Source organism: Epinephelus fuscoguttatus, linkage group LG6, assembly GCF_011397635.1.
Source record: "Epinephelus fuscoguttatus linkage group LG6, E.fuscoguttatus.final_Chr_v1".
NCBI classification, from domain to species: domain Eukaryota; kingdom Metazoa; phylum Chordata; class Actinopteri; order Perciformes; family Serranidae; genus Epinephelus; species Epinephelus fuscoguttatus.
This window is the reverse complement of record NC_064757.1, coordinates 15,858,704-15,875,977: the sequence shown is the minus strand read 5'-3', so window position 1 is coordinate 15,875,977 and position 17,274 is coordinate 15,858,704. Positions and strand designations below refer to the sequence as shown.

The following is a 17,274-nucleotide window of genomic DNA, read 5'->3' as shown; positions in this document are numbered from 1 at the left end:
ACTAAAGGTGCATCAAATAAATTTACAGCTGAAGTTTGGACACACTCTGGATTTAATCTGTTGCTCTGGTTTTGTTCCTGTTGGCTGCAAGGCAGACACTGTTCCCTTCTCTGACCATTTGCTGTTATCCTTCAGTGTTAATATACCACTTTGCAAAACCAATCTTTTTGCAATATCAGTTATTACTTGTCTTCCTATTACAGGCAGTCTTTCTACCCTGGATGAACTGGTTTCTCACTATAACAACAATCTCCTAAATAACATGGCTCCACTCAAACCTATATCTGTAACTTTTACTCGCTCTTCACCGTGGTTTACACCCACTCTCAGGCTTCTTAAAGCTAAAGGTTGCCAACTTGAACGTCTCTGTAGAAAGTCTGGTCTCACTATCCATAGTATTATAATCATATCTCTCATTATAAAGATTGTATCAAGCAAGCCAATCCACCTACTACTCTGGTTTAATTAATTCCAATGAAGCTGATTCTAAAGCTCTTTTTTTTCTGTGCTCAGAAATATCACACAACCTCCTGATTCACTTCCTCCCCATATGTATTCTACTGCCTTCTGTAACACCCTCATTTCCTTTTTTTTCTACTAAAATCACAAATATCCATCAACAGCTTGTTCCCAACTGCTATCCATCTTCCTTTGTTCCCTCTTTGCTCCCTTCTCAGTCACTTTCAGCATTCACTCTACTACCTGTCCTGATCTTAATTCTAATCTAATTAAGAAAGCCAAAACATCAACCTGCCAATTAGACCCTCTTCCAACTGTTCTAGTCAAAGCCACTGTTTCCTCCTTGGCCCCTCTCATCACACACATAATCCACTCCTCTCTCAGCACTGGAATTGCTCCCTCACCTCTCAAATCAGCTGCTGTTACTCCTATACTGAAGAAGCCTGGTGCAGATCCCAATAAACTCAATAATCTCCGCCCTATTTCCAACCTTCGTTTCTCTCAAAAATTCTTGAAAAAACCGTTGCCTCTCAGCTCCATACCCATCTCTCTTGCAGTAATCTTTATGAACAATTCCAGTCTGGTTTCTGCTGTCCTTTCCACTCTACTGAAACTGCATTGCTTAAAATCACCAATGATCTCCTCCTGGCAGCCGATTCTGGTCTATTATTCATCCTCATTCTGCTTGATCTGAGTGCGGCCTTCAACATCATCTCACACACCATTCTCCTGGACAGACTTCATACTATTGGCATCACACACCCCTTGACTGGTTTAAATCTTACCTCTCTGGCTGCACTCAGTTCATTCAGCTGAAATCATTTACCTCACACCCCCTTCCATTCCTCACAGGTGTGCCCCAGGGCTCTGTCCTGGGGCCCCTGCTATTCATCATCTACTTACTCCCCCTTGGCCACATTTTCCGTAAAAACCACATTAATTTCCATTGCTACGTGGATGACACCCAGCTCTACATCTCCTCCAAACCTGATTCCACCCTCCCTCCCTCATTCCTTACTGATTGCTTTCATGAAATAAGTCCTGGTTCACATGCAATTTCCTCAAACAGTGATAAAACAGAAATGTTACTAATTGGCACTAAATCCACTCTAGCCAAAGCCCAAAGTTTCATCATATTGATTGACAATTCTTCCATCCTCCCCTCCCCTCAGGTAAAGAGTCTGGGTGTCATCCTCGACAGTGTGCTTTCCTTCTCATCCCACATTAACAATATAACCCGGTCAGCCTTTCATCTCTGCAACATCAACCACTTACGCCCCTCCCTCACACCTTACACCGCTGCCATACTGGTTCACAGTCTTGTCACTTCCCGGCTTGACTACTGCAACTCCCTCCTGTTTGGTCTCCCCCAGAAAATCCTCCATTGACTGCAGATGGTTCAGAATTCCACCGCCCGTATTATCACTAGGACCCCATCCACCAGTCATATCACACCCATCTTACAGCAGCTCCATTGGCTCCCCATCACCTACCGCATCCACTATAAGATTATACTTCTGAGCTACAAGGCCATCCACAACCTCGCCCCTCTGTACCTCTCTGACCTCCTTCCTTTCACCATACCTGCTTGCACCCTCAGATCCTCCTCTTCTATTCACCTCACTGTCCCCTCCGTTCGCCTCACTACCATGGGGAGCAGAGCATTCAGCCACTCTGCTCCCCAACTCTGGAATGCACTCCCCCCTGACCTCCGAAATATAGATTCACTACCACACTTTAAATCCAGGCTGAAAACTCACCTGTTCAGGCTCTCCTTCTCTCTTTGAGTGGGTAGATGTTTTGTTTATCCTTGTTTTGTTTGCTTTTTAAACTGATTTGTTTGGTTGTTTGTTGCAAAATGTTTAATTATCTTGTACTTTGTATTTAATTGTATTTTACTTTGTATTTTACACTGTAAGACCTTGAGTGTCATGAAAGGCGCCCAGAAATAAAATGCATTATTATTATTATTATTATCATTATTATTATTATTATTATTATTATAGCTGCAGTATTACAGCCTGAGAACCACATACACTAACATGTACCTGTGTTGTTGACTACATTTTTCTCTATCATTAACATTTCCATTATAAAATCATAACTTGATAGTGAATGTAAAAATTGTGTATGTGTTATATAGGAGTAAGCCTTAGTGCGCACAATGTTGTAGTACTTAAGATTAGTCTTTGTCTCAAGACCACTTTAAGGTGTTTAAGGTCTTGGTCTTGTTGGTCTTGTCTCAGCCTCAACTTCAGACAAAGACAAAGGGACTATTTCAAGACTGGTCAAGACCACGACTGTGGGGATAACACTAAATTGGCTGTGCAACAAAGGAGTGTTGAATTAAGGTGGTTAAGTTGATTTCAACTGCTTAGGGGTTGTATTTGTTTGTTCAAAGAAAACAAAGGAAAATTACCACACATAAGATTTACCTCTGAAAATACCTTTAGATTATTTTATTGAGAGATTTTTTACACATTATTACACACACAGATACAGTATTACAATAAAATGGGTGAATAAAAAGGAATCCTTACTGGTTTTCTGTGGGTGTTCTTATGGGAATGTGAACATTTCAGATGAATTTGAGGAGTGTCTATGGTTTACATGTTCTACATTCTGTCCCAAGTGTGTCATGTAGTGTGGGACTCGCAGGTGTGGTCTTGAATTGGTCTCAACCCCCTTGGTCTTGTCTCGATCTTGATACACTCTGGTCTTGGTCATAACTTGATCTCGGTTTAGGTGGTCTTGAATACAACACTGGAAGGTGCATCAAATCAATTTACAGCTAGTTTCTAGCTGCAGTATCACAGCCTGAGAATCACAAACAACATGTACCTTTGTTGTTGACTATAATTTTCTCTATGATTAATGTTTTAATGATAAAACCATATCGAGATACTGAATATAAATCTTTTTTAACTGTGTGTTATAGGAGTAGGCCTCAGAGTAAATAGCAGTCTGATTATATTAAACCGCTCTTAAAAGAATCACTGCAGCTCCTACCACAATCTAAGCATGGAAACGTTCTCTTTTTCTCTGACTTTTAACATATATATATATATATATATATATATATATATATATATATATATATATATATATATATATATATACCTGCAACAATAATTGCCCCTAAATCAATGAAGCATGTAAACTGACCACGTTGTGACCCCAAAACAAGCACAAGCCACCAAGGTGACTTCTACCACCGCTGTATCTGTACGGACAGTGGCTGATATTCCTATAGGCAACACTGGCAGCTGCTTAAGGTGCCATCTTGATGGGGGCCACCAAAATTGACAAAAAAATCTCAGAAAACAAAACAAAGCGGAAAAAAAACCCCAACAACCACGGAACAAAATGAAACAAAGTTTTTTAATTTTGTTTTTTTGAAATGTAATGTAAATGAAGTGTAAATTCAAATGTAATCGAACGTAAGGGAAGTGATGGAGTGGAGTGTATGTGGAGAGCACTAGTGTAGGAGAAAATGAAAAGGCAAAAGCTATCCGGGGCAGCAGTACAACACTACATCAAATACAGACTCCAGTAGGAGTTATTGGAGTTTAATGAAGTTCTAATTTTTCCCTGCAAATCATATCTAATCATACCATTGACCTAAATTTCCCAACTACAGTAATCCCATAACCTGAGTTTAACATTTGCAATTGTTTGATTGACTGTTGTTGACTGACCAAGTCAGCAGGAAACTGTAAAGTGGTACATCTTACTGAGTAGTTACTGAGTCTAAGTCAATAAGTCCAAACACAAACTGTGTTTACTAAGTGTATTGGGGATTCACATATTTACAACATCTCAACATCTATTCATTCATTTTAGACTATTATCTCAAAGATATAGTCTTCCACAGAAAATATATGAACAGCTTTACTAAAACACTACATATTTGCTAGTTGTGTGTTACAGCACATTCCACTAACAGCTCACTAACGAGAATTATGATCCCGCCCCTCAGTGCTCCCACTGCAACCGTCCCTGAAGATCTTTGTTTTTCATGCTGTTACCAAGAGGTTCACAGTTGTCATGGGATGCAACTACACACGCAGACAGAAGAACACAACATGCTGCATTAAATAATTTCAGCTGATTTACATAATCACAGCTATTAGATCATCTTAAGTACCACTGGAGAGAGCTGCACATACACCTAAGTACTGCTTTATTAGAGCAGAAGCAGTTTTTCCAGGGTTTTTAATGGTCTCATCTACCTCAAAATGCTGATTTTGTTTTTTGATAGATTTTTATTTTTGATCTAGATTAACTTGCCTTGCTGTTGTCTCACACAATGTTTCAAACCTTACCTCACACGTCATGCTGCATTACACTAGACTATAGGTCTAAATCCCCTGGTATCCAGTCCCTCTAAGGACACACACCTCCGTGAATCAGGTCCTTCCCACGCCACCACTCCTCACATAATTGTAGTAGCTCAGTCCAAGGGAGCACAACAGCTGTCAAGCCAAGAAATAAAAATGAGTGAATCATCATCTGAAACAAATCCACAAATACTGGTGAATGGTGAACAGCAGAAGCAACAGCAGGATGACGCTACAGGAGAGGGGCAGATCTCTGTTGGTCTGGAGGATGAACGTTCGGAGGAAAACGTTGCAGCAGAAAAGGAATCACAAGCAAAGGTGCAGTCTGTTTTCCAACAGGTACGTAACCAGATCAGATCACAAGTGAGGGCCCCAAAGAGCAGCATACTGGAGCTGGTGCAAAGAGTCAAAGACAGAGAAACTGAGATTACACAGGTGAACGGTGACCCAGAGGGCAAGGATGTCAGCAGTGAGGAGCAGAAACAAGCTGAAGGGCTGGTGGATGAGAGCAAGAATGAGATGGAACTAAAGGAAGAGCAGCTGTGTGCAGTTTTTGAGAAAAAGCTCGAGGCTAATAAAAAAGCCTTAAGGGATGATTTTGAAGTGCAGATTTCTCAGGTGCGCAAAGAAATGCAGGCCTACATCGACCAGGCTCTGAAAGACTTGGAGTGTAAGATGCAGAGCCAGCAATCCCACAATCTCCAGCATCCCAGAGAGCAGCAAGAGGGCAAAGGTCCTGACAAGAAACTGAAGCCTCCAACAGCTCCCTCTCTGGCGGCCAGAAGAGGAAGAGTCCTGACTCGGACCATGACCACCATCATCCCTAAAACGTGTGCCCCTGTCATCATTGGCCCACGCGCCAAATCGGAGACACTGTACTCCTCGAAGGGCGAAAGCTCTCGACTTCTATTGAGAGATCCATTGCTCTCCCACCCAGGCAACAAGCCGTGCCAGTGCCGCAAGCCACTCCCTCCAACCTGCCCACCGCTGTATCAGCGCAAAAAGCCTGCCCGGCCAAAAGCTAAAGCTGGAGACTGACTCAATTTGAGAGACAAAGAAAATCTTGAACATTTATGCAGCTGTCATGAGAACAAACCAGGATCATGAATGTCTGTTATTGCTTGTTACAACCATTACTGTACCTGCTACACTGCTGTCTGTGATTTGCTGAGGGGGCTGTTACTACAACAGCACTTGCAGCCATGTTACTAACTTTATGTAGAAATAAAAAGTAGGTTTGGAAATGGCAATTATAATGGTAAAAAATAAAGTGTCTTGTGAGAGTTTGAAAGGAGATTTCCCATTCACTTCAATACAGTCAATGCATTTTGCTGCAAAAGTTTATCTGCAAGAAGTTCAGCTGGGGTCAATATTCCTCATGCCATCTTAATATACAGTCCAGGCCATCTGTAAATCAATAATAATAAGAATGTATAAAAAAAAATGTTAATAATATCAGCTGTAAAGTTTTCAAAAGGAAACTTGCTCCAGTACACAGTGTGACATGACTCTTCACCCTTGAGAAAAAATATTTTGGTAATTGTACTACCTGACCAACAGATGGCAGCAGTTCATTTATATGTGCTTACAAGTTATCCCATCCTGATAGCTGAATCCTGTCACTATGCTTATACAGAGTGATGAATCACTTTTATAACTAAGTGCATGTTGTAACTGCAGTGTAGCAACATGAAACAATTTTTGAAATTTAAAATTTGAAGTGTTCAGCAGTCATTTAGAAAGTAACAAATTCATACATGACCCTCAATAATGACTGGAAAGACTCTTACCATTGAGCAAACTGTATAATATCAACATTGTGGTGGGACAGTGAGGATAACTGACCCATGAAGTCACCAGTATGAGGTTCGACATCAGCTGGAAGGTGAGGTAACCTCCCCACTTGCTAGTCTCTGCAGTCCGCTGCTGCTCCCCAGTGGCCAAACAGCAGACTGCTGCTGTACTGATCAGGTCCCAGGGAAGAGGATGTGAAACTGTGATGAAAAGATGAAGGGGAGTGTGCAGAGTATGCAGCACCATTTGAGTCCATTTTGTTTTTTTAGTGACTTTCTAGTGAGAGATTCAAGATTTTCTTTTAGCAAATTATCTTTTTTTTTTAATTATTTGTTTATTTTATCACCATGATGCTGATTCTACCTGGTTAGGAAGGAATTTGTGTCTTAAACACCCTGACAAACACAAAGATCACTTCATGTACTGATGCAGACTAAACTTTTAGCTATTTTATATCTGTCCATTTCTTTCTTGCAAAAATGTGCCAGTGTCTTGCTCCTGATGAGTGACAAAAAATGGGTTAAAACACCCACCAGCAAGTGTAGTGCCTGTTCCCTGTCTATGAGAGTTATAAGTGTGACTTGCGCAAGAAAGGTGAGCTAAACCCAGTAGTTTACCTCTGATATTTACTCTCAGAGACCTGAGCACCTGAGTACTTCCAGCAGCTGAACTGGCACTGGGACCAGCCAGTGACAGGAGATGCATTTAGCCCTGAAGCAGCCACAGGAGCCGTGTGCCTAGAGGCAGGGCCTTCACAATGGACGGGATAGAGAAGGATGTGAAGAGAATCTTTGTGTCTAAGGGATGATGGGCCCTGGGCGACCGTATCCGGAGGGGACGAGAGCCCAGCACATTCAGGTCTGGCCAAGCCACGCTGTCCTCGGAAGCAGCATCTCTCGCCTAACGATATCCACCAGCAGCAGGGCTCATTACTATGCACCATGCAGCCGCTTCATGGTTTTTCATAGATAGATAGACAGATGAATAGATGCACACGAACATGGCCACATATGATCCACATATGTTTAAAGTTTAAGTCCAGTCTTAACAGTGTACTGTAGATCCTCTTATATATTTTCTCAGCTGACTCAAATCCTCTCAGCCCCCCAATCAGATGTAGTTAGTGCCCCAACGGGTGGAGTGGATGTGACCCTGAACAACAGTGAATAACAATGACAGGGAGGCGGCGTTGGGGGAGATCCATTTGAAAGCCCACATTTCCTAATCGCCTCTTGAAACGTGCCAAAAGATAACGACATTACCATGAAAACACTGATCTCATGTAAATGCTGTATTTTTCTAGGCCGTTGTTCTCAAGGTCTGGACAATTACAGCAAGAGGCCACTTCCAGGTTAAACCAGACGGATTACTGACACAAGCTGATTTCAATTGTGATTCTAGAGCAGACATGGTAACAATTTACAGCCAACAATATAGGGGGGAAGTGAAGGAGAGAGACTGCAGTGTTGGTGTGTATTGGATACTTGAGTGGCCACTTTTGTGAGACATGATTTGTGGTGATTTCACTCTGTTTCCATGAGCTGTGGAATGCCATTGATCACTATCAGCATAGAGTAAGGAAAACAGAGAAGGAATATTAGTAGAACTATATGAGGAAAAAGATTAGCATTTACTTGTTTTTATTTACACCCAGAAGCATGAATATCAAAAAGATCACAAGATAAGCTCTGAGGGAGGGTGGAAAACCAAAAAGTACAAGTATTAGACATGAGTGGAACTAACAAAACTGAATATTTCCATTTTGTTTTTCTCACTCCACTTCATTTCTTTAGGAACCATTTTATGCAGTTTCACAGGGACACTAAAAGTTATATTTAGTGTCAATTATTTTGCAGATTGATAAATTCTTTGCAGGGGTGTAGCTCAAAATTCTGCACCCTTAAGCTGTAATACAATAATTTGACACCTGTAAGGAAAATGCTCAACTTCAGCAAACACTGAAATGAAGAGACTCAAAGAACCACAGAGAAAAGTTACAGCCAACGGGGTTACTTTAATCGCAGAACTCAGCATACAACAGTATACTAGTCTACACAGCAAAACAGTAAAACAGTGAAACAGCCCTGAACAAACACCTTTCTAATGCTTTTATAATGGGCGTCTTCTTGTACATGTACATGTATGTGTATGTGTGCGTGAACATGCTTGGGTCATATTCCCTGGGAATCTAAAGTTCTCCTGATTTCCTTTGTTTGTTCCTAAAGCTGGACTTACCTATTTCTTACCCAAAATGTTTTCAGTAACAAAGTTTAACTTTTTTACTATAATTTGAGATCACTTGTTACCAGCTGGCCGTCATATTATTTCCTGTGGAAAAACAGACAAGCTTGCATTACGTCACGGTCACCCACCAGTGGAAGCATTTATTGGTCTGGTGCAATGCAGTGCATTGCGGTAGATGTAGGTTTTCTAACTCTTGAGCAAATGCAAATGCCTCAGCCCTTTTTCTGTTTTTCAACTGGTCATATTGCACCAGCTTCAAAAGTACTTGCATCTCTCTCCTGCATAGACAGCTCAGATTTATGAAAAGACCTTCTTTCCAGCAGTGAGCACACACTTTTGTTTGGCCATTTTTTTTTCATGATTCTTATAGCCCTATCATCATCTTTTGATAATGAACATTTAAGATCTGTAGCGCTCTGTAACATGTTAGCTTGTTTTGTAGCCAACAGTTCATTAAATTCAGGAAACAGTTTTCATTGAACGGAAGGGAGGTGCGACATCAGTCAGATAGTAAAGACTGAAAAAAGAAATCCTTTACATTCAATGTGTTTATTCTGTAAACAAGTGGTGATACTTGGAATTAGTGGGAGGGGATGGGGGTCAGTTTTGACAGAGCGAGACTGCTGCTCTCCAGGTTTCTGCATCAGGTTGGATTTACTTGTTTTGGTGGAGCAGAGGCTCTGCTGTCTAGACTGGTGCTGGGTTCATACTCAGACCACCACAGACTCAGACACTTGATGTTATTAACAGTACAGTGTGAGCCTTAATCCTCTGGACAGTTTCTCATCACAAAGCTGTCAATCCAGAGCTTAAAAGACGTTTCCTCATACAAAATCCCACCTGTTCACGCTTGGTCATTTTTCAGCAGACATTAACTGGGTTTTTAAGGAAACTGGCATCCACCCAGTGCACATAAAATGTTTGTAAAATGCAGTGAGCATAGATGAATGCTTATTATTAATTACCTGAGTAAAAGCAACTTTTTATCAATGCTTGAGAACTTACATGGTGACAACATGTGTTTAGGCAACATCTGTAAACTTCTGGCTGACAAATTTTGTTACATTTGAAAAGAGCAAAACCAGGCTAGCTGTTTCCCCCTGTTTCCAGTCTTTGTGCTAAGCTAAGTGCTGCTGCTCCAGCGTTATATTGAACTGACAGATTTGAGAGCAGTATTGATCTTATTATCTACCTCTTCACAAGAAAGCGGACAAGCATATTTCCCAAAATGGTGAGCTATTAGTTTAATAGAAAGTTAGATTGAGAAAATATTCATGACGTGCAAAGCACAAATAAAACAAAAACATTTCAGAGCCCAAGGAAATTGATGTCTTTCTTTGTGGCATCAAATATTCAACTAATTGTCAACACTCAAAAATCGAACTGATCAGCTAACTGAGGATGGTTTCATAAGAGCTGATTGACAACTGGTGTTGGCAACATAAACATGCAACCCCATAACTGTCATTTAGTTTTGAGTCAAATGCTGCCAAACTGATTGGTTCATGGACCTATGTGACATCACTTTTTTTCCATTGAGCCCTGCCCACATCAAACCAGTGAGAAACGCAAAGTGAAAAAACTAAAATAAAAATGGAAATCTCTCAAGAGAAATAACCTTGCTCTGCCAATGTCTGACCAAACTGGTCAGACATTGGCAGAGCATCTTGTCGTCATATACCTATTTTATTGCTTATTATAAAAAACTGAGTGACCCCCCCCGACCAAGTCCTCTTTGCTGATTTTTTGGGGCCCTTTGTGCTCCAGATTCACAGGTAAGACGAACAGGCAGGCAGGGAGAGTAACACCCAAAGGTCCTTTTGATCTTTCAGACAAAGGTTTTGGGTGGATGATAAGTGAAGCTCTCCAACCACCCCCAACCCCCTTCACCTCTTCCCCTCCCCTCACTCTGCGCTGCAGTGTTATTGCAGCTAATGGATGGATTGTATGGAGAGATACTTTCTCTAACTGCCTCTTTTGTGATACATTTCCACGAGCTAATGCTGTTTGTCTTGGGAGTGATTAAAGGAAAGGGGAGCTGATCGTGTGTGTGTTTGTGTGTGTAAGTGTGTGTGTGTGTGTGTGTGTGTGTGTGTGTGTGTGTGTGTGTGTGTTATGGTCTGGCAACAGGTGGACAAATGCGACAATGAAAGTAGGGTTAGCGTTGACAGCCCGTGGAATGTGTCAGATCTCTGTTTACATGTGCATATGAACACACACACACACACACACACACACTACAGAGTGCATTTGTTGCTGCTTGGGTGGGATGGAACAGCAGGGAGATCTGAGGAGAGGCGAGCAGTTGTGTTTTGGTTCTGATGTCCCATTTGGGTGGGGCAGCTCACACTGATGACAACACTCAGAGCAGACACCTATGTTGGCTGCTGTAATGCATTTCACTCAGACTGGAGATGCAGAGTGATGGTGCTGCTAGTGAGATTCTATATTTTATATTATCAACAACTCAACTCTTGTCCAAAATACAACTTAAAACACATCAGTGAGCCACATTGTTGCACTGGATGACATATTCCTTCACTGCCATAAACCTGGGCACTGTGGTTTATTTAAAGTCAAACCAAAATACACTGTTCTGCTGCTGTAAATACTCACTGGAACACCAAATGTGCGTAGCTGAAAATAGTTCTCCACAAATGCACTATTTTTTCCGTTTGAGTAACATTTGATAAAACCTACAGTGCCCAGGTGTTTTAGGAAATAATTTAGCCCATTTTAAAAATAAAACTATGCATCTGAGACAAGTTATCACAGGTTTACATCTTCAGGAGCTGCTGGTTTTAGTCTTACTGCTGACAGTAACAGAATTACAGAGTATCACTAGTCTTGTCTTTTAGGAAAGGGATCATAATCTAATTTGGTCTTTAGATATGACAAAAAGTCCATCAAATAGAGACAGTAAAACAAACACATATCTTAAAAAAAAATCCAATGAGACTGTTGTTATTCTAGAAGAATTAAGTTGTGAATGTGCCTCATTTATGTCACGAAATTAGCTGCACAGTGTGTATATTGTGCAGTATTTTTGGAGTAGAGATGGCAGCTGTTGGGCATAACAACCAAAACTGGAACATTAATGTGTTTGTGGTCATGCTCCTCTCTCCTAATGAGGAAAAAAATAATCATTTTAAGGGACCAGTGGGTTAACATGGTTGAACTCCCTCTAAGAATATATTGGGAGCACTGTAAAGCCCACACACCCAAACATCCACACATGCAAACAGGTCACACGGGCCACACACGAACTCAGTCAACATTTATGTGCGTTCAGTGGTCTACGCAACTGTTGTTTTTGTGTCAGCAGTGTCCCCCCGTGCACCCCTGGTGCTTTGCTCAGCTGGTATTCTGGGTGAGTTATCCCAAAGTGGACTTGCTGGCTAACAGCATCAGACAAGCTGTCAGCCCAGCTCATCTCAATAACAACAAGTCTGGCCAGTCCGGCATGCATGATTGATTCCACCCTGAGTCCACTGTCTTATTGTCAAACTCATATGTTTAAAGATGAAGCAGATGATGGATGAATGCTTTTTTTGTAGTCCTTGTAATGATGCTGTAAAAGCCTGTTATGGGCTCTCCCATAAATCCTTCCAAATGACATCTAACTGAACTATATGAGGAATATCTGCGTGTTTAAGCAGTCCTGTTTCTGTCAGCGTGTTTTGAACACGCCGAGGCCCTCACATCCATCACAGAGACCATCTTGTGATCTGCTTCATGCTCCACTGCTGTCAAATCGGCTGCATTTTGCCAGGTTGGACAATAACTAACACATGATCTCTCACACACAAAGATGACATGAATCAGCTTCACGTTCTCGCCATTTCACGTGTTTTTACTTTAAAGTGTGACCCGAGACAAACTGGTATGGATTCTTCTCAGACTTTCTCACCTCATTCTCTATTTTTCCTTTTTCCTAAGTAAAATCCTTCACTCAGAGTGTTTGAGCATCTGCAGTCAGACGCCCTCCTCCCATCAACCCCCCCGCCAGCCCCGCCCCGCACCCCAACAACCGCTCTAACTGCAATCACTTGTCAGTGGGGACAAATATTGACTTGTTCGGTGGCCCGACTTCTGCCAGGATTAGAGCCCCACTTCCCCCCTCCGCCGCCATCTCTAAATGGTGATTATGTCCAACAGAGCTCATTACTGTCAAATCAAAGAATCCCTCAGAAGAGTCACTCATTGGTAATGACCCTATTATACAGTGAACATGTGGGCTTCAGTTGGCTTTACCTCCTGCTGATAGATAGTCTTATGTGACATTGTTTTACATGAATCAAAGGTACGTTAAAATTTACTTGCCTGTTGATTAAAAACACAGTACTCAAAATACTTCTTCTGCTGGTTTTAAATAAATACAGCCTTTCAGATTTAAAAACCTTTGATTGTAACCCACAGGACTGCGTCACCAAACAGTTGAAGTACCCCAGCTGATGGAAGTCACAACTGAGTATCGAATACACACTCAGGATGATGGCCACTTTGCATAATCCAGTTACAGTCTGGATACTGGCTGTGAATCAATAGAGATTAGAGATCTGTTAGTCTGAAGGTGTAAACCAAATTCAAAACATTCATAACAAAGCTTTAACCCTCTGGAGATACTTAGCACTGAAACAACAGGATGGTGGAATGAAACTGATGTAAAACTGTAGTTTAAGTTTCAAAAGACCCCCTTTAGTACAAATATTTACATTTTGTGTCAGCAAATTTTCCCTCTCCACCTTCAAAATGACATTTTTAAAGCTTTTAACACGCACACACATACATTCAATGAATCTAAGAGATCTGGTTCATAGAACAACATCTTTAATACAGTAGTTAGTTACAGTGATGTCGAAAAATAAAACATATACATCAAACTGGAACATTTATTTACAGAGTTCCTTTGTCCCCCTTTTAGTGCTGTGGCTACACTGTGAAACGTCTCCACCCCACACCACCCCACCCCGTTCCTGTTCCCCAACAACATTTGTCAACTGCCATCTGCCTGTCTGCCCCCCGTCTCCTCTCCACAAACTATATAATTAAGCCGCAACACCTTTTCTCCTCTTACGCCCCCCTCTCCCTCCTGTAGACTCCTACCTTCACAAACAACAAGCTCTTAAGAGGACATGCTGCTTTGTTTGATTTCCCTGCTCGCACACCTTTTCAACAAGTGCTTCTAAAACAAAACAGCAATAGATCTGAACGAGAGAAGAAAAAAATGCTATGGTATGAAAATACTGTACAGCTTTATGTTTCATCCAGTGTAAACAGATTTCTGTGTATATTGATTTACAATTCCCAACATCAGTGTGTGTTTCTAAAATCATAATTCTGCCCTCTTTCGCAATAGAAATGAAAACTTTTGCAGAGACAAAACAAAAAAATAGACTTTTTTTTCTCTGAGAATTTGAGGAACAAAGCAGCTATGGAGCTCAGCCAGCTGGCTCCAGCTTCAAGTCCACACAACGTACAGAGCATCCACATCCTTCACTGTAGAGTAGGAGGAACAAATTATGGATTTCATGACTGTGAGTGGTGAAAGTTCATCATCTCAGCTTACCAGCTTTGTACAAACGACACATTAAGTCTTTTTTTTACAAGTGTTCCAGTGGTTGGAGCTGGGACCAGCCCGCAGCCCCGCTCCACCTTTCCTGTTACCCATTACACCTTGGTGGCCAGAGACTGAATCTCTGACTTCTGAGTCTGGGCACTGAGCGTGGACGACATGGAGCTCATCTGGCCATGCATAGCCTTCTTCAGGTTGAGCAGGCACAGACACTGGGAACGAAAGCGCAGGTCAAAGAAGGCATACAAGAACGGGTTGAGGCAGCTGTTGACGTAGGCCAGGCAGGTAGCGTAAGGGTGAGCCAGCAGCAGGAAGCGCAGGAACCCACAGGAGCTTGGGGCCAGGTTCAGGTAGGAGAGGGCGTCCATGCTCTTTAGGACGTGGAAGGGTGTCCAGCAGATGGCAAACACCACCACCAGTGTGGTGATGATCTTCAGCAGCCTCTTCTTCTTCTGGTCCTCCTTGCGCAAGTTGTTGAAGTGGCGTGTGACGGTGCAGCCGATGAAGCAGTAGAAGATGGTCATGGCCAAGAAAGGTAGGAGAAAACCCAAAGCAGAGGAGGACAGGCTGAGCCCTGCGATCCAGAGGGACTCATGCCTCTGGTTCATGGTCACCAGGCTAAAGTCCATGGCGCATGTGGTCCGGTTGCTGTTCAGGTCATTCACTGTGGTGCGGAAGAGCAGTGTGGGCACAGCCAGCAGGCCAGAAAGGAGCCAAATAGCACCCAGGGATGCCAGCATGGTGCCCCGAGAGCGCAGCCTGCTGCTGGACAGAGAATGCACGATGGCCAGGTAGCGATCAAAGCTCAGGCAGGTGAGGCAGAACACGCTGGCGTACATGTTGACCAGAACAACATAGCTGCTGATCTTGCACAGAAGCACACCAAAGGGCCAGTGGTAGCCCAGCGCTGTGTAGACGGCCCAGAGAGGCAGGGTTATAACAAAGGTGAGGTCAGCGAGGGCCAGGTTTCCAATGTAGACATCTGCAGCCCGACGTTTAGATTTGGATCTCCAGACAGTGAAGATGACCACACCATTACCTGACAGGCCCAAGATGAAAATGAGCATGTAGAGGACCGGGATGAGGGAGTAAGAGGGCTCCCACTCTGAGAAGTCACAGGCAGTCTCATTGTCATCATAATAGTCATAGGTATCAGCATATTCCCCAGTGGTGGTCTCCATACTGCAGTGGAAACAATCCTTTGTCTTCAGAAATTAAAAGATCCTGAGTCCTGTACAGTTCCAACGCTTCGGATGAATCAAAGCAAAAATCAGAGAATCAGAGGAGCTGTAGGTTCTGCTGAGCTGACGGCTGGTGGGAGCTGGAGGAGAGGGCAGATTGTGTGTGAGAGTGAGTGACTGTTGGCGCTGTCTGCCTTTTTAAACTCGGCCCTCCACACCCATGGTTCCCTCCCAGGACGACCCCCTCCTCCTCCTCCTCCTACTTCTCCTTCTCCCCCAGTAAAACATCTCTCAGCCCTCCCCCCTCCTCTCTCTCACCTCTGCTGGTGGGGCCCGTCTCTCTGCCTGGAGGACGGGGGCTCCTCTTGCTGACAGTTCAAACCCTCATTACAGATGTTTTCTGTGCACAATTAATAATCACCATTAAGTATTTTCAGGAAAAGCCAAAATTAAATTACACACCTTCCAAATATTAAAGGGGAACTATGCCCATTTTCAAAATGCTTATCCTTGCAGTCTAAGACAGTCCAAAGATATAAGTAAACATGAAAAAACTTGAGAGCGAAACTTCGATTTGTGATGCCATAAAGTACTGTATAAACTCTGAGAGCAGCTCCACGTACCAAGTGGTAAGGATGTTTCAGATGACACTAAGAGCACTGAGGGGAATGTTCTGAGTATATGGGTACATTTTCTGTTTCATAACTGAGAACACTACAATAAAATAAAGCTTATTTGAGTATAAAAAAGAAAACAAACATTCTGTGGGTCCACAAAATCTCCTATTCATATGGACTTTATACCTATGACATCACAAGTTTGAGACTTACTTATGTAGTTTCTGACACTGAGAAAGAGTAGCTCATGTTCACAAATATTAACTGAACTTTCTTAGGCTATACATACTTGAATTCTTAAATTAGGTGGTGTTCCCCTTTAAAAACATCGGAACCACCATTAAGGCTGTTGCATTTGGTAAATAACACCAATCAATCAGTGCATTATTTTAAAATTTTATTTCTTGCAACTTACTGTTAATATTATTTTTGCAATGAAGACCAAAATCAATAAGAACATTTCATTTGGCCATCATGAGCACACATAACAATAATAGGTTTGCTGATTCAAAAGTTGATTTAATCAGTGTTTGTCCGTTACTGAAGGGAATAAATGTCATCATATAAACACAGCGGAACTGTTGGTCAGGTTTAACCACCCTGCCTCTTTACATTTATCTCTGGCATGACTTTACCAGCGATTTCCTCACAGGAGGTGAACCTTGCTGGTGTGCGGAACAGGTCCGGACATTTGAACGCACCTCGTTTTACACCACAATCACTATTAAACGGCTCCTAAAAATGCAGACTGCACACTTCGTCTCCAGTTGTTGCCCGTGGATATTAAAAGAAAGTGCACTGTAATATGTAAATGAGCTGTGTCCTTTCCACAGAGAAATATCAGCAGTTAGATGAGCTGCCTTGAGATGACAGTGTAATTAGATCGGCAGTGAATTGCAAACTGTTTGAAGATCAGATTAAACGTCAGCGGGCAGGCAGAGGGATGTGTCAATTCAATTCTCATGTCTAGGGATTTATTTCCATGATAAAGGGACACGCAAACGCACCGGTCTGAAACAAAAACAAAAGGACAACTCACACTGACACCATCATTGTGCTAACTA

The 17,274-nt window shown here is 42.2% G+C and overlaps 1 protein-coding gene across 1 annotated transcript; it reads right to left on the bottom strand.

Annotated features, from left to right (window-relative positions):
• Nucleotides 1–13,650: 13,650 nt before the first annotated feature.
• Nucleotides 13,651–15,750, bottom strand: aplnra (apelin receptor a). The gene has a single exon (XM_049579796.1). The coding sequence runs from the start codon at nt 15,591–15,593 to the stop codon at nt 14,508–14,510; it is 1,086 nt and encodes a 361-aa protein (XP_049435753.1). The 5' UTR covers nt 15,594–15,750; the 3' UTR covers nt 13,651–14,507.
• Nucleotides 15,751–17,274: the final 1,524 nt, after the last annotated feature.

Coding starts and splice junctions, on each gene's coding strand:
- aplnra (XM_049579796.1), bottom strand. CDS start 15,593: ATGGAGACCACCACTGGGGAATATGCTGATACCTATGACTATTATGAT.